Consider the following 17,715-nt stretch of genomic DNA (forward strand, 5'->3'; position numbering starts at 1 on the left):
TGGGTTTTTTATAAAAACGCTTTTGAAACTTCCTTCCGCATGTGTGGTATATGCAAAATACAGAACTGTTTGATCGACTGACTGATCGATTGATGATCAATGCTCCGGCCAGGTCGAAAGAGTCCCGCAGCTATATTTTTGATAGTAGTTAGCTTTTATTATGTATGTGAAAACTATGACAGGGTTTTATAACATTCCTTTCACATGTGTCGTATTGTATCTGATTGATTGAATTGTTCTGATTGATTGATTGATGACAATCGGGATGCTTAAACCGTTGAATTATTGAAGGTACTTAGCTCTTGTGATGTATGTGAAAAGTAAAATCGGAAATTGTAATATACTTTCATACTATTCCACCTGCCTGTGCGGAAAATGGGCGAAACACGAAAAAAATGATGCCTGCTTTTTATATAAATAAATTTGCGCTGTAAAATAACTTCACTTAATGACAAAGTTGAAACATTTGAAGATTGCACAACGTACCCCAACTCTAGACTTATATGATATTAGATTTTGATTGATTCGCCTGCGACCTTATCGAAATGCATTTACTAAAGCCATTGAAGCGCCGCCTGCTGGCACGCAACTCCACAATTTAATAAAGTGCAAATGTACACGAAAAAAAGGCGACAGTAGATCTTTAAACACGAGTCAAGATGCATGCGCTGGAGTTTGTTTTTCTGCTGATGCTGCCGTCTGGCTGGGCCAACGTGACGTATGCGCAATTTAATTGTGAGTCGAGCAGCTGCCGAGCCTTAGCTAGCCAGCCTTAGCTAGCCAGCCTTAGCTAATCCCGGTGCCCGATCTCAGTAACGCTCTACAAGCAAATGCCGCCCTTGCACCAGCTGGATGACTACGATCTGTGCCTGGGGCACAGCACCTACTGCCTGGTCTACGCGGAGCTGGTGCCCAATGGCAGCTCCACGCTCTGGCAGCAGATCGAGCAGCTGTCCCGGGACGAGAAACATCGCTTTAGGCACGATCATCTGTTTGTCGGCGTCTGCCTTCAGCGCTGCCAGCGCGAACTTCACAGCCTCAGCAGGTTTCAGCTGCAGCAGCTGTACGAGGGCCGCGTCACGGACACGCAGGTAAGTTGGACATTGAGTTAGTCAAGCCAAGATTGGCTCAACTCTGCCACAATCTGCCAGCTGAGCAGCTACTATGCCCGGGTGCACAAGAGAGCCTCCGATGAGCGCCTGCGCTACGATCATCTGGTCAACAGCTGCCTCAACAAGGAGTTTGCACGCAAATATCAATTGCGACTGCGCAGCAGCATCGAGTACTGCGAACGGGCAGATGAGCCGCTGGATCATGGTAAATAAAAACTTAATATATTTTCAGTGCAAATTTCATACGCTTTCCCAGCCTCACTTTGAGAAAAATCGCCTTTCTATGCGATTCTCATTAAATCAAGTAATACAAGCCTTCGTGCTGCTGCTATGAGTACTCTAAAATTTATCTCTGCGCTTAGTTCCACTCTAATTGATCTCTTATCAGCAAATGAGACAAGAAACATGATTGCCTTTCTATGCGATTCTCATGAAATCAAGCAAAACAGACAGTCATCCGTGCTATGATATGTCCTCTTATATGAAGTCGTGTAACCTTTATCCCCACATTTAATTTCAATTTAATATAATCTTCGCGCTGCAAATGAGACAATAAACGTATTATCGCCCTTCTCTGCGATTCTCATTAATACAAGTGAGAGAGAGAGAGAGAGAGCTTTCGTACTTTCCCTTTCAATTTGGCCCCTCTCTCTCTCTCTCGCTCTCTCTCTCTCTCTCTACCCTCTCTCCAACTCTCCACTTCAGATGCACTGGACCTGACCGTATATGTGCTGCTCGCTCTGATCCTGCTGTGCACTGTGTTCTCCTCCTTCTACGACTTTCGCCTGAAGCGGCAGCAGACGCTGCCAGCCAGGGCGCGTGGCAACCTGTTCTATCGGCAGCCTCTGAGGACGCGTGGTATGTGGCATCCAACTGTTGATCCGCGTTGAGTTCTGATCCAATTCCCAAACAGCTGAAAAATATTTGTGCGCCTTTTCGCTGTGCCGCAACTATTATCGCCTCGTGCTGCCCTCGAGCAGCGTTTGCGGCAAGGATTTGCGTTTCTTCGATGCATTCCGTGTGATTGGAGTCTTTGTTGTCGTACTGGGGCACACGCTGATGATCTTTATGTCCGTGCAGCTGCAGAATCCCGAGTTCTTTGAGCAGTTCCTTTACAGATTCGAGACCTCGATATTCCAGAACGGCAACGTCTTCATCCAGATCTTTTTCGTGATGAGCTCCTTTCTGCTCTACGTGAACTTTACGGAGCGCAAGTGGGTCAGCAGCAGCTCGAGCATTTTCGACTGCATCCGGGTCTACTTCAGTGTGTTCCTCAGCAGATATTTGAGGATGTTGCCATCTCTGGCCCTGATCATTCTGTTCAACGGCAGCATCCTCAGCAGGCTGGGCGATGGACCCTTCTGGCGACATCTGACCGAGGCCGAGAGGATATTTTGCCGCGAGACCTGGTGGAAGAACATAATATTCATCAACAACTATATGCTGCAGGAGAGTGTAGGTACTTAGCTATAGACACGACTGGCAGATACCCTACTCTGCAGGAGAGTGTAGATACTCAGCTATAGACACGACTGGCAGATACCTTACCTTGCAGGAGAGTGTAAGTGCTCAGCTATAGACACGACTCTGCCCTAATCAAGACCTACAGGAGAGTGTAGGTACTTAGCTATAGACACGACTGGCAGATACCTTACCTTGCAGGAGAGTGTAGTTACTTAGCTATAGACACGACTGGCAGATACCCTACCTTGCAGGAGAGTGTAGGTACTTAGCTATAGAGACGACTAGCAGATACCCTATCTGCAGGAGAGTGTTTTTACTTAGCTATAGACACGACTAGCTGATACCCTAATCTGCAAGAGATTGTGGGTACTCAGCTATAGACACGACTTGTAGATACCCTAGCCCAATCAAGACATTTAAATTTAATTTATTCGATTTAATTCAAGGCTTTATTTAACTATTTATATTATGGTCTACCTTTAACTTAAGTGAGAGTCTTGCTAAAGTTAAGTAGATTTTCTCTGAGTGTAGTTTTTCTCGCAGTGTGCCCAGCAGACCTGGTATATGGCCGCCGATATGCAGCTCTTTGAGCTCTTTCTAATTGTCATCATCGTGACAAAAAAGTGAGTTACCTGGCGAGTATATCGGAGGAACAACCTTTAATGCCATCTTGCAGGTATCCCGACCTGACCCGATCTATCTATATATTGCTGATTATCTCGATATTTGCCGTGCCCGCACTCTTGACCTATTACCTCAAGCTGGACGCCGTCTACCACATGAGGCCAGAGTGAGTTTGCTCAGCAGCTTAAACTTCACTCTAGCCGGTTTCGTACTCCGCAGAACCTATCGATATTTGTACTTTCGTGATGCGGAGACCTTTTACCAGATATATCCGCCCTTCTATACCAATCTGGGCGGCTATTTGATGGGCTTTCTCTGCGGTCAGCTTTATCTCAAGCAGCGCTCCAGGCCGGATTCGGGCAGCTTTAAGGTCAAATGGCAGCTGGAACTGGGCATGTGGCTGCTGGTGCCGGCAGCTCTGCTGATACTCTGCTCGGGCTATATATTTATCAGGCACGACTTTGAAAAGCCTTCCGTCTGGCTGGCTCTCTATGCCGGCATCTATAAGAATCTGTGGATTCTGATTTGTGCGGCTTTTGTTAGCTGCATGTGCTACAAAGTGGGCTGTAAGTGCACTCTGTTTGTCTTGAGTTTTTATAATTAATTGATAAATTTGTTTAGGGTTGGCCTACGAATTTTGCTCGCTGCCCATTTTCCGGCCTTTGGCGCGCATTTCCTTTCAGGCTTTTCTCTGGCATGTCTTTGTGCTGCGCCTGGTTGCGGGTTACTTCCGGCAGCCCATCTATGTGAACAGCTTCTATTTGGTAAGTTTTTACTTAATTGATTTTGCTTAATATTAACATATTTATTCACAGTTTGGAAATGTGCTGTTGGTTTTTGTGCTCACGCAAATTATTGCATTCTTTGCGGCGCTGTTATTTGAATATCCGCTGGCAGAGCTCTTAAAATTGCTGACAGTGCATGAGAAAACGGCTGTTGAGCAAAAAGAGACTACAAACAATTTAAATGTATTTCAAATTGAGTTTAATTCCCGTTAATATGTGAACATTTAAACTGAGTTCAAACAAAATGCTAGTATTAAGCCGTTAGGGTGACCAACAGTAAGATAAGGCGTGCCAACCATTCAGGATTTGGTATATTGTGCGACAAGTTGACAGCCCAGCTGTTGTGTTATTATTTCACTCTGCTGAGTTTGGTCACACTGCTTGGTTGTTCAGTTTTGTTTTCTGTCGTCTCGCTCGTCGGCGTTTTGCTACGTTTCGTCTTCTCGTAACCGCAATTTCTGAAACAGTTCACAACAATAAAGTGCAAATTTTCAAAAATTTCCCATACTCAATAAAAATCAAGTGCACATGCCCCAGCGTAAATGCTAAAATAAAGTGAGTGTTAATTTGTGTGAATATTATTTGTGTATTTCTGTTGCGGCAACTTTGGCATTTCAATACAAATGTCAATGAATCATTGTGGCATTTTTACAAGCAGACGTCAAGTGGCAGCCATTTGATTGGTTTTATTAATAATATTAAAGTAATTTACTAATAAGCTTACATTTAAATAATGAACGCGCGTATTACAAAATCATTCAAAATCACGGCGAATAAAATAAGTGCGACAATTGTGTTTGTGTGTGTGTATATGTGTGTGTCTGTGTGTGTGTGTGTGTTGCCCGCGCACTTGTGTACGTATGCGTGTTCAGTGGTGAGCGCAATGCATGTGAAGAGTGCAGCTATAAAATGTTGCCGCATGCGCTCCCGCTCCCACACAGTGTTATATGAGTCGCAACACTCCAAAAAAGGGAATAAAAATGAGAAGCGTCTTGGACAGAGCAACAACAAAAAGACCGAACGCCGAAAAATGTTGCAAAATGAAAGAAAAGCAAACAAAACGAAAGCAAGCAAGGAAAAGATTTCTGCGTTTCTCGCCACACACACACTACACTTACACACAAATACACACATTTAAATTAATTGTTTTTTATTCTTTTGCCTTTAGCTGTAATTTTCGTGTGTGTTTTGCTGCTGCTGCCGCCGCCCGCTCTCTTTGCGCTCACATTTTCCGGCTAGCTTGTTTATAATGTTCTGGCCAAAGAGTGAGAGCGGCGGTGGGAGAGCGCCAAATTGTTGCTCTGGAAGCAACAAGTCGAAATGCCACATTGTAAAGCATTTGACGCGCGGGGGTGTCTCAATGCGTGCGCTCAGTTTGCTCAACTATTTATACCCTGTACCCAATGAGAATGTGTGCAAAGAGTTCATAAGCGTTTGCTGCATATATAAATATATATGTGCCAGAATAGCTTATTAATCAGCATCCAGCAATAGATCTCATTTAATAATTTTAATATATAGTAAATTTGGAGCTGAGCTGCTTACAGGGTATCCGCTAATCGCGCACACCCGCCTAGAGCACTTTTAGTTGTTTTAAGCTGTGGGCGCAAGCGATAAGCCGTAATTGAAATATTGTGGCAATTGGCAAGAAACGTGGCTTCAAGTTGGCCAAAGCGTAGAATTACACATTTCCAGCAGAAACACAGGCGGCAGTCTCTTTCGCTTTCTGTATGCGTGCGTAAGTGTGTGTATGTGTGTGTGTGTGTGTGTGTGTGTGTGAAACAAGTGTGAAAAACAAACGACCTCCAGCGGCGCACGTCTGCGTCTGCGTTTGCGTCTGTGGCGCTCTCTTAGAAAGTGTAAGAGCGCGTGCGAGCACGCCCCCCACGCATAGATGTTGTCGTTGTCGCGTTGTTGTTGTTGCTGCCAGGCGTTGTCCAAAAATGGGTTAAGCAACGGCGGCGAAAAAAGCAAGAAACGCAGCAAACACCAATTAGTGACAAAATATAAATGAAAAACGCATGCAGTATATGCGTGTGTATGTATGTGTGTGTGTGCGTGTGCAAATATGTATGCAAATGAAGTGACAGTGTACTATGGGCCAAATTAAACACTTTTCGTGGCAAAAAATCAAAAAACCTATCAAGGCGCAATGTTCAGGTCTTGTTGTCTGTTTCTAATATGAAGATTTCTTGCAGACAAATCAAACTCGAAAGAGAAACAGGAAATTAATGATACTTTTGGTAAAAATTACTTTTTGTCTGAGTAACGGGCCAAATTTGCCCACAGTGGTGTCCAAAAAAGCAATAGCAACAACAAATGCCGCCAGTCTGACTAAGCGCAAATGTGGCAGAAATAGCAACAAGTAGACGCGAAACGGAGAAGCGTCGTGCAATTAAGACAGCAACAACAACAGCAACAACAACGACAAGAAGAAGAAGCATTGCATAGTTAAATTTAGCAGCCGAGTTCCACTTTCACTCGGCGGCGACACCGACACCCACCAAGCCCCCTCTTCGCACTCCCTGCTGTCGTGTTTGTAGTTGCATGTTATTTGAATTGAATGCGTATCGTGATTTTTGCGTTGGCACGAATACGCACGAATAGAAATGAATATATTCATGTACACGCAATACATAAATAATGAACAAATTTGTTAAACTGTTAACTGCAGCAGCAGTGTGACCATTAGAAGTTTTATAAGTCTACTAATTGGTATAAATACCAATTTGAGTATTTTGTCTTGTCAGTTAAAGTACCAAAAAGCACGCGCTCATCTCTAGTGTTGTCAAACGTTTGTGGCAGGGCAGACACTTGCGCGCTTTTTGTCAAGATTAACTTAATCGCACAGGCAACAGCAACAGCAGCAGCAGCAGTTTGATGAACTTAAGTACAACAAGCAAGTCCAATCACGTTGACGATGTTTTTGCTGCTGCTGCTGCTGTTATTGTTGTTGCTGTTGTTGTTGTTGTTGCATGTCATTGGCAATTATAGTAATGCCTAATGACATCATCAAGTGCTGCACCACGAACAGCTGCAGTTGTATTCACAATGTGCAAGCGAAAGTTTCCATCGATGCTTGCTGCCTGATAAGCGTGCACTTGCAGCTACAGATGCTTATCAGGCAGGCGCGTCTGGCATCAATGATTCATTTGCCACCTACACCACACACACACACATACATACATATGCACTATAGTATATAATACTACACAGCAAAAAATGCTGCGAAAAAAAACGTTTTTGGTATTTTATTCGATTTAAAATTGCACCTAATACTCAATGCCTACTCTCTCTCGCTCTCTCGCTCTGTCGCTCTCAATTTGCATGTGCTCTCTTTTAAGCTGACCTTACTGTGTATAAGAGTTCCCTGCTTTAAATCCGATTAAAGTTATATTCCCTTCAATTTTGTACTGTGTAACAAATGCATTTTGTATTGTTGTTGTTATTGCAATTGTTATTGATGTGTTGCTCATGACACATTCACACCGCCCGTTGTCATCTAATTAGATGTTGGACAGTTTGCGGCTTATAACGGGCCACATTAGCATTGTGCTGCATAGAGCAGCAGCCAATTGGAGCGGGGCGCCCCTTTGCTCCCTGCCCCCTGCCCCCTGCCACTTGCCGCACTCCATTCATTGACCGTTTCGTTTGTCAGTTTTTGTGTTCGTTTCTTACACTCGATTGCATTGTACAGTGAAAAATGACAACAACGCTTAATTGACGAATGGCAACTGTGACTGTAAGGAACTGCCCCGCCCTGCTCGCGCTCCCATCAGTTAGTCAACGGGGTGCGCTTTGGTTTTTTAGTCACGCCGCCAAACAGCAGCAAATGTTGTTAGCAATTAGAATTGGCCCGCTGAACGTTTCGACAAAGCGTTAAGATTTGCAATCAAGCATTAAGTCAATTTGTGGCCAGTCGACGTCGACGCCAACGCCGACGTCAACGTCAGCATCGTCGCTGGCGCGTTGCAATCATCAACTGATGAACCGATCAGCGGCTGCATCGTAATGAGAAATGCGCTTTGGAAGCTGTCAGAATGAAGCCAGCACACACAACAGTGCGTGCCATCAGTTAGTTGCCCAGCACATTCTTACGCTCTGCATCATGCACAGCTTCTTGCCTGAATCCCAGTCTATTGTCTAATAACTGTAAGTGCTAAATTGGCTTACAAACTATCAGCTCAATCATGTTGCTGGCTTTATTCCATTTGGTTTATGGCTTAAACAAAGTATTTACATATTAGTTCGAACCCTCAACTCAATTGCTTGAATATTCTTAAACTTGTTAGACAGTAAAATCAATAATTATGAAATTGCTGTTTAATGTTAGCTGCTTTTTTTCTGATTTCTTTGCCTTGCTGATAATAATTGTATATAAATGTATTTATTTGTCTTCAATAATGAAGTTGCAACACATTTTTATATTTGATGAGCCTCCAGCTTATCTTATCGCAAGTCTAACTATGACAAACTATTTATTTAAGATATATTAAAAAGTAGATAGTGTAACATACAGTTCAAGTGTATGTTAACTATTTGCAGCCACTGTTATACAGTCGCTGACTCGGATCAGAGCCCGCCACCCGCAGCCGCATCGCAGCCCGCATTTTAACAAGTATTTCTGAGTATTATATGTATCAACTTCCGTTATATATATGCATAAATATATATATATATTTCGACTTTATCGCCTGTTGAAGGAATGAGCGGGGGAGGGGGGGGGGGGGGGGGGTAATGTCAACATTTGCAATTGTGTTGCCTCAATAAATTGGCCAAAATGCCAAAGATGAGCGGAAGAAGAAGAAGAAGATGAAAAAAAATACCAAAAATAAATAAAGACATTAAACACACAAATTACAGCCGCACTACGGGTGTGCCAGCTAGTGTGTGTGTGTGTGTGTGTGTGTGTGTGTGTGTGTGTGTGTGTGTGTTTATATGAAAATTGAATTTTAAGCAAGATGATTGAATTTTCTATTAATAAGTTTTGACCTTCAGCAGCTGTGAAATGTATTAAAAATTCTCTAGCGAAGGTGTTCTTGAGGCATATAAACACCATAAATAACACACACACACACACACACACACATACTTGTGAATGTATATATATTATGCACATGTGCTGGCTTTTAGGCATCGATCTATATATATAATATGTACATATATATGTATCTATAGCTTTGGCAATTTCAAGAGTTTTTTATTAGTTTGTGTTTTAGGCATTTCTGTAGCTGATAAAGTATATCAGCTGCAGCGTCAATGATAATGGCAACACACCCACACTCACACACACACACACACTCCACGACAGAGTGTTACCTTGCAGCCAAAAGAAAATAAATACTTAAATATATTTATATGCGCATGTTTATGATTTTTAGCAGGTCAATGACAAATTCATTGTGCATATTACTACACACATATCATATTTGCGCCCCAAAAAAAAAAAAAAGAAAAAATGTTGAGAAAAAGTAAGAATTTGTTATCTTAAAAGTGCCGAATATTAAATACCTTTACTTAACATGAATTGCATGCAAAGACTAAATGTTATTGGATATTCTGTGCGAGCTATGTTAAAGCTATGTTAATAACATTTTGCGCAAATTACTTTCTACTGTTTGTACCCATAGGAAATATGTGTTCTTGTTGAGTTTTTTAGGTAAATAAGAAAGGAAATTGAGGTCGTAGTTTTTTTTTATTCGAAAAACTGAAAAGTGTCTTTGAGCTATTTGTAAAGTCGTTCGTTATTGTAGCTCTAAAAAGCTGGTAACTGTTGGAATTACTTGGAATATATTTAAAGTTGTTATAACATTTAATTCGATTATCATGGCAGCTATATAGTTATAGTAGTCCGATCTGGTCTGCTGTGAAAAATGTCTGCCTATAGGAAGAAGATAAAGATATCTTTATAGCTGAGAAAATAAGAATATGTTTATATACTATTTACTACAGTCCCCCTCTAAGCGTTACACATTCCAATCAAAATGTAGAATACCCTCCGCCAAGGGTATGCGAAGAGCGTATTAATGATTTAACAGCCGTCTTGACGTTTTCTTTTGCAGAGTTTTTTCACTGATTAAAAACGAAAGCCTCGCGTCGTCTTTTGGCCACATTCGTTTGGGCCCAACCCAAAGGCCAGAGTTGTGCGAATTTGTTGTTAGTTAGTTTTTTTTTTTTTGTTTTAGTAATTCTGTTTGTCAGATTTTGCGGCCATAATTCACGTGTTGCCAGCCGATTCGTTATTTCAGCGTTATGATGTCATATAAACAGCGAGGCGTTACCTGTAAGCTACCTGTAAAGGTTGTTCTCGTTGTTGTCGTAGTTGTTGTAGTTTCTCATTAATTTTGATAATTGAGCACGTTTGGCTGTTCGGCTGCCAGTAGAAAGTGGCCGGGGTGAAAGTGTTCTAAAAGCGTCTCAATTTTCAAATCAAATTGCAGTCATAACATTTTGCTTTTATTTCTCGTTTGGGTTTATGCAACATTTGCAAAACAAACAAAACAATGCCAACGATTTGTGTTTTGTTTTGTTATGTTTGTTATTTATTTTTGCGCATACATTTCATCAGGTTAAGTCACAGTTAAACGGAGCTGCTTATTGATTGTCGTTTGTTCGACGTAATATGCAAATTTATTAAACAAATCGAGGTTGTGACACGACTTGGCTGCAGTGGCGCTGGACCAGCCAATGCTGAGGGGGGGGGGGGGGGGGGGGGGGGGGGCGGTTCAAATGTAATTTGAATCAACTGCGAATTAGTCAACTATTTGAATATAAAGCTTAAGCAGCCTGTAAGTAATAGCTTGACAGTTAACAGAGCTTAAATATGTAGATTTAATGCTAATAACAGATGTTGTAAACGTTTACAGCTGTAAAAGAGCTTAAACATGCACATTTAATGTTGATAACAGATTATGTTAACGTTAACAGCTGTTAGCTGCAAGCAAGGTTGTTGGCAACAGCGCGATTTTGATAGTGTTTGCTGGTAAATGTTAAATGTATGTTAATAACAGGGGTTCATATATAGCTGTGGTAAAGAATTATAAAAGGGGGCCAAAGGTGCAAAAGGCGAAGCAGCCCGTAAGAGCTTGACAGTTAACAAAGCTTAAATATGTAGATTTAATGTTAATAACAGATGATGATAACGTTTACAGCTGTTAGATACATGCCAGGATGTTAATAATAGCTTCAATATGTAAATTTAATGCTAATAACAGATGATGTTAGCGTTTACATTGAATGTGATTGTGCTTGCTGTTAAATGTTAAAAGCATGTAAATAACAGGGGTTCATATACTAAAGAATCATAAAAGCGAGGTCAAAGGTGCTAAAGGTTAAGCAGCCTGTAAGAGCTTGACAGTTAACATAGCTTAAATATATAGATTTAATGATAATAACAGATGATGTAAACGTTTACAGCTGTTATATACATGCCAGGATGTTAATAATAGCTTCAGCATGCAAATTTAATGCTAATAACAGATGATGTTAGCGTTTACATTGAATGTGATTGTGCTTTCTGTTAAATGTTAAAAGCATGTAAATAACAGGGGTTCATATACTAAAGAATCATAAAAGCGAGGTCAAAGGTGCGAAAGTGGGGCTGAAAGGATCGTGTATGTGGAAGGAGAAGCCGAACCATGCTCCAAAACTAACAGCAGCAAATGTATTATTATTGTTGTCGCCTTTTGACTGCTTGGAGGAATGTGTCAAAAAACGGTTGAAGCAAATTGAATGGCCCCGAAACAATTCAGTCAACTCTCAACAGTACAACAAACCAACTAACTAGCTAACTAACAAGCCTCTAATCTTGATCTTTACAGGTAAACCGCACAACAAGAATCAAAATCAAGAGACCTGCAACGAATCATTTACGCCCGACAACGCCGACCCCGCTGAACTGAACCCGGGCCAAGCTCATAGTGGAGCAGAGATACTTAGAACGGGGCCAACAGCTCAGCCAAAAAAGAGGCAAGAGACAGACGCAGAGGCAGACGCAGAGGCAGAGGAGCCAAGCAGAAGAAGATGTCATTTCGTGTTGTGCGCAGCTCAAAATTTCGTCACGTCTATGGGCAGTCATTAAAGCGGGAACAATGCTACGATAATATACGCGTCTCCAAATCCAGCTGGGACTCCACATTCTGTGCGGTCAATCCAAAGTTTCTGGCCATCATTGTGGAGTCGGCGGGCGGCGGCGCGTTCATTGTATTGCCACACAATAAAGTGAGTATCAGCAGTTTCTCGTCGCGAGCAAATATCCCTATTTTGGTTTCAGTTATATATAGTCGATATATATATATAGGAGGAGTCATCTATATATTTGCATAGACACAATGGAGCCCCTTTATGGGCCTATTTATAGGGTATTTGTGGCGGCCTGATGTCAAGTGTCTTGGCTATTATTGGCAGATTGTCATAATAGGGTATACAATATTCGATGCCTTCAAAATAAAGCCAAATCCTAGCATTATGATTCTGTGCAAGCAATATGCCCTCTCCCTCTCTCTCTCTCTCGCTCTGTCCCTCTCTCAATTCTCGGGCGCACTTGGTTTTCTTGGCGCGTTGCCAACATGACACATCAAATTGTCTAAATTTAACAAAAAAAGGAATATATATAAAAATTTGAGCATTACAAAAATATAATATTTGAGATATATATCTCCATATATATATATGCCTAGCTATATTCCTTCAATATATTTGAAAAGTGTTGAGAAAATTGGTAAACTTATTAATTTTCAAATTTTTTTGGGCAGCGCCAAAATCGAACATCCGCCCAGCTGTCGGCGTGGGCGTGGACATGGCCAATTTGCGTGCGCGCCGCTTTTGGTTTTGGCCAAAACGCTTCGCGGCCAAGTGTTGTCGTTTCTAATTGGGCCCAAATTTGTATGCAAAACGCGCTGCCAGCTACCGATTTCTATGTGCCGCAGCTTTCACACGCTCTCAATTTGAATATCTTATGGAACTTATGGAACTGCGCGGCAGCCGAATCAAATGGATATGCTCTCTCCATATGTCATTAGATATTGCTAGGAATTCTCCAGGAAGTTCCTATAGTAATAGTCTAGCTCCTAAATAAGCCGAATTTGAAGCGTCTATCAAATGGACACGGTCTTTCATATATTATCAATAATATCTATATTCCAGGAAGTTCCTATAATAATAGACTTATTCCTAAGGTTATAGAACCTTGCCCCTAAATATGCCGAATCTGAAGAGTCTATCAAATGGACACACTTTTCATATATCATTGCATATAGCTAGGAATTCTATAGGAAGTTCCTATAGTAACAGAATTCTACTTCTAAATATGCCCAATTTGGAGTGACTATCAAATGGAACGCTCTCCCATATTTCATCGGATATAGCTAGACTAATTGAAGTTCCTATAATAATAGAATCTTGCGTTTTCCATATGTTATTAGATATAGGCTAGGCACTCTCTAGGAAGTACCTATAGTAATAGAATCTTGTCCCTAAATATGCCCCATTTGGATCGTCAAATGGACACGCTCTTCCATATATCATCGGATATAGCTAGACTCCAAGAAGTTCCTATAATAACAAAAACTTGCTCCTAAATGTGCCCCTCTTAGCTCGCATTGCATTTTACCGGCATATTTTATGAAACCCATTTCCTGGACTTTTATCAGCCAGATCGCATTGTGCTTACAGTACACATTCGCTTTTATGCCAATTAATTTGGCATTTAGTTTCTTAATTTATGGTATGCCAATTGAAATTTATATCAAATTTACGATAACTCACACAAATCGATAAATATCGATATCGATAGTTGCGAATTTTAGCGCAAATCTCACAGATTTTAACAGCTGGATTAAAATTTTACTGTGTAGATTCTTGCATTATCCCAAATTATCAAGTTTTTAGAGAAAACTCAGCTCAAAGGAAACTCAGCTCAAATATGTGGGAAATCGATAATTTATCAAAGCAACTCGACGCCAGCTCAGGCCGAGTCATTTTCTTAGCTGAATCAGCCTAAAAGCTGTCTAAACAGACCTCGCAGCTCTCTCTCTCTCTCTCTCTCTCTCTCTCTCTCTCTCTCTCTCTCTCTCTCTTTCTCTCTCTAAATATATATATTATAAATAGTTGTTGCGTACAGTCATGCCTCTAACTAATCACAAATTGACGCGAAAGCCTCACCCGCTTAATATTAGTTATAGGAATTGTGCGAAGTGCTGCACAGCTCGAATGTATTGAAGTGCAGGTGTTTCGCACGTGTTGCCATTAGGTGCCAACTTCATGCACCTGCCGCCCGCCCGCCAGGTGAAGTTTGCGCCCATTTGGTTGCCAGCTAATTCTGGCCGGGAATATCTAAATTTAGAATCGTGCCAGTGTGTTTGGCCTTTGAAATGCTATTTACAATTACATATTTGATAACTTGAACTATTTTGCTGCAGGTTGGACGCATTGCGGCGGATCATCCGCTGGTGGGCGGGCACAAGGGTCCGGTGCTGGACATTGCGTGGTGTCCGCACAACGACAATGTGATTGCCTCGGGCTCGGAGGATTGTGTGGTCAAGGTGTGGCAAATACCCGACGGCGGACTGTCGCGCACACTCACCGAACCCGTCGTGGATCTGGTGTTCCATCAGCGTCGCGTCGGCCTCGTGCTCTGGCATCCATCGGCGCTCAACGTCCTGCTCACCGCCGGCTCCGACAATCAGGTAAGCAGCTGGCAATTCAGCACAAGGCCGATTATACAGACCGAGTCCATTGCAGGTAGTCATCTGGAATGTGGGCACCGGGGAGATCCTTGTGCACATTGACTCACATCCGGATATTGTGTACAGCGCCTGCTTCAACTGGGATGGCTCCAAGCTGGTCACCACGTGCAAGGACAAAAAGATACGCATCTATGATCCGCGCAGCGCCGAACTGGAAAGCGAGGCCATGTGCCATGAGGGCTCAAAGGCGACACGCGCCATCTTTCTGCGACATGGCCTGATCTTCACCACCGGCTTCAATCGCAGCTCGGAGCGTCAGTATTCGCTGCGCGCGCCGGATGCGCTCAACGAGCCGATTGTCATGGTGGAGCTGGACACATCGAACGGTGTCATGTTCCCGCTCTACGATGCGGACACAAATCTGATCTATCTGTGCGGCAAGGGCGATTCTGTGATTCGTTATTTTGAGGTACGTTTCTCTCGCTCTCCGTCTCTTGACTGGAGCACGCTGCGACTGATTGATCTAATCTCTGCTTCCACAGGTGACGCCGGAGCCGCCGTTTGTGCACTACATCAACACGTTTCAGACGCCGGATCCGCAGCGTGGCATCGGGCTGATGCCGAAGCGAGGCTGTGATGTAACCACCTGCGAAATCGCCAAGTTCTATCGCCTGAACAACAACGGTCTGTGCCAGGTCATATCGATGACGGTGCCGCGCAAATCCGATCTCTTCCAGGAGGATCTCTATCCGGACACCCTGGCCGAGGATGCGGCGATCACGGCCGAGGAATGGATCGCCGGCAAGGATGCCGATCCGTTGACCTTCTCGCTCAAAGTAAGTGGCCCCCGGGCCAACTCTCGCAGTGTCTCTCCCCCTAAACATTTGGAATACAGCGCTTCCGGCGCTGCGGCATCGTCGTTGTGCCCTGCTTCGGTGCCGCAGTTGCCGCGCCGAGCGTACAGCATCCTACAGGATTGAAGCGTGTGGCGCTTGTGTGCCCCAGATAAAAAGTGTATTCCAATGGCTTTCTGTTTGCTTTTAACGCGTGGCTACCATTTCTGTTGCTTGCCGCTTGCCCCTCTTATCTCAGCGTTATCCACGTTTGTGTCTCGTCTCGTCTGCTCGCCAGCTTCCTCAGCCACACCCACACACACACACAGAGTCAGTTTGCACTAACTCCACGCTCCAAACTAGGGGCCTGCATCATTAAACAGACATTCCTTCAAACAAAGTTCGAACAGCTCGGCAGTTTGGCAACATGTTCGAGCTCGAACAGCTCAAATCGGCAACATGTTCGAGCTCGAACAGCTCGAGTCGGCAACATGTTCGAGCTCGAACGCAACCGAACCGAACTCGGCTCATTTTTTGAACAGCTCGGAGTACTCACTCGCTTGACCGAGTATTTGGTCGCCTCGATGCAGGACTCTCGATTTGAAACTCACAACAAACACACGCTCACGCACACGCACACGCACACACACCTATTGACGGCTTACACACGCCCTAACACGCACGCTGCGTGGCGCTTGTTGTTGTGTTCTTTGTTCCTTGTTGTAGCCCAGTTGAACAGTGTTTCTAATAAACCTAATCAGGATCGCGTCTCCATTGTACAGGGTGGCTACGTCTCCTCGTCGGGCAACAATTCGCTGTCCGTCAGCAAGAAGGCGAACATACTGAACAAGGCGTCCGCATCGCGTGGCGGCGGCGGCCTGGCCAGTGGCAATCATTCATCCGCGAACAACAACGAGTCCCACGATGGAGGTGCGCCCGCAGCGATATTCTCGGTAAGCTCAGGCACCAGACAGCTTTCTTAACATGGCCTAATCAAATTGTTTTATTTAGGAGAAGGATCATCGCAACATTTTGGATGAGATACGCAAGCTGAAGGCGATCATTGTCAAACAGGAGAATCGCATACGTGCCCTAGAGGCCAAGGTGAACGCGGCCGCCGGCGATGAAACGGATGCCCGCAATAGCAACAAAAACGGCAGCGGTCAAGCAGCGGCTGCGACATCGGCGGCGGCGGCAGCGGCAGCGGAAAGCAGCCATGCCAGTGAAAGTGCCAATGATCATGCTGCTCCCGCGTCAACGGCGGGCAATGCACACGACGAGGATTAGTTACCAGCGGGCGAAGGACATAAAGAGGGAGAGAGAGAGCAGGCGAGGTTAACCTAGAGAGAAGGAGAGAGAGAGAGGGGGAGCAGCAGCAGCTCGTCGTTATCGTTTGAATTTCTCTTGAATGGAAAATGTTTATATTTTGTACACGCTAAATGAGAGTTGTCGTCGTCTATGATTATGATTTCGATTATTTATTTTATATAATTTAATATTAGGTCTTTTTACGAGCAAAATGAGTTGCAGATCAACGTCAGAAAACAGCAGAGCAGTTCATACAAACACACACACACACACACACACACACAAGAATCCTGCCAAAAAGAAGAATGCAAATAAATAAAAAATTTAAATATATAGCCTAACGAACTACCTAAAAGTCGCGCCCAATAAGTCGGAGGAGGAGTCTGTCTGTCTTTGCGAGCTGTGTTTTTTTTTTTGTGTATCGCAGGAAATGTGAAATTGTTGTAAATGTAACAAAAAAAGAAAAAAAAAAAAAACAAAATCAAAGTATAGACTAAATTGCAATCATCTAAAAGTAATGCTATATCCTACCAATTTACATACTTTTCTATACATATACATATACATATTTATATATATATATACACATAACTGTTACCCCCCTATTGAGGCAATATATTCATGACAATAGCTTTTATAACGATTAGGCATACGCATACCGCCGCCGCTTTCATTAAACAACAAACAACAAAAACAAAAAAACAACATTTTTCTCGTTCTAACTAATAATAAGTTGTATTTTGTAATAATAAATGAAAGGAAACCAACGAACCAATTTCAAAATATTGTCGATATTGTGTAAATTTTGCAACAAAAACACGTTTGTGTCACAAAGTGCTGACTTTAAATAGCTAGAGTCTTGTGTATAAATTAAAATTTGATACAGAATAAATTATATAAAAAT

At 42.9% G+C, this 17,715-nt stretch overlaps 2 protein-coding genes across 3 annotated transcripts; both read left to right on the forward strand.

Annotated features, from left to right (window-relative positions):
• Window positions 1–673: 673 nt before the first annotated feature.
• On the forward strand, window positions 674–4,307 carry LOC115762127 (nose resistant to fluoxetine protein 6). Its single transcript, XM_030704232.1, has 10 exons — window positions 674–735; window positions 814–1,091; window positions 1,152–1,317; window positions 1,818–1,970; window positions 2,026–2,567; window positions 3,120–3,199; window positions 3,253–3,366; window positions 3,420–3,766; window positions 3,822–3,964; window positions 4,016–4,307. Exons 1-10 carry the CDS (start codon window positions 690–692, stop codon window positions 4,196–4,198), a joined length of 2,052 nt encoding a protein of 683 aa, XP_030560092.1. The 5' UTR covers window positions 674–689; the 3' UTR covers window positions 4,199–4,307.
• Window positions 4,308–11,993: 7,686 nt separating this feature from the next.
• Window positions 11,994–17,505, forward strand: LOC115762125 (coronin-1C-A). 2 transcript variants are annotated; one of them, XM_030704230.1, is made up of 6 exons: window positions 11,994–12,205; window positions 14,404–14,670; window positions 14,726–15,139; window positions 15,213–15,506; window positions 16,265–16,456; window positions 16,515–17,505. In XM_030704230.1, the coding sequence occupies exons 1-6, from the start codon at window positions 12,008–12,010 to the stop codon at window positions 16,788–16,790; spliced, it is 1,641 nt and encodes a 546-aa protein (XP_030560090.1). In that variant the 5' UTR covers window positions 11,994–12,007; the 3' UTR covers window positions 16,791–17,505. The 2 variants fall into 2 exon arrangements, with proteins under 2 accessions (XP_030560090.1, XP_030560091.1); XM_030704231.1 differs by having other exon boundaries at window positions 16,286–16,456.
• Window positions 17,506–17,715: the final 210 nt, after the last annotated feature.

The sequence above is a fragment of the Drosophila novamexicana genome, unplaced genomic scaffold (assembly GCF_003285875.2).
Source record: "Drosophila novamexicana strain 15010-1031.04,08,12 unplaced genomic scaffold, DnovRS2.1 tig00000564-arrow-pilon, whole genome shotgun sequence".
In the NCBI taxonomy this organism is placed as follows: Eukaryota; Metazoa; Arthropoda; class Insecta; order Diptera; family Drosophilidae; genus Drosophila; species Drosophila novamexicana.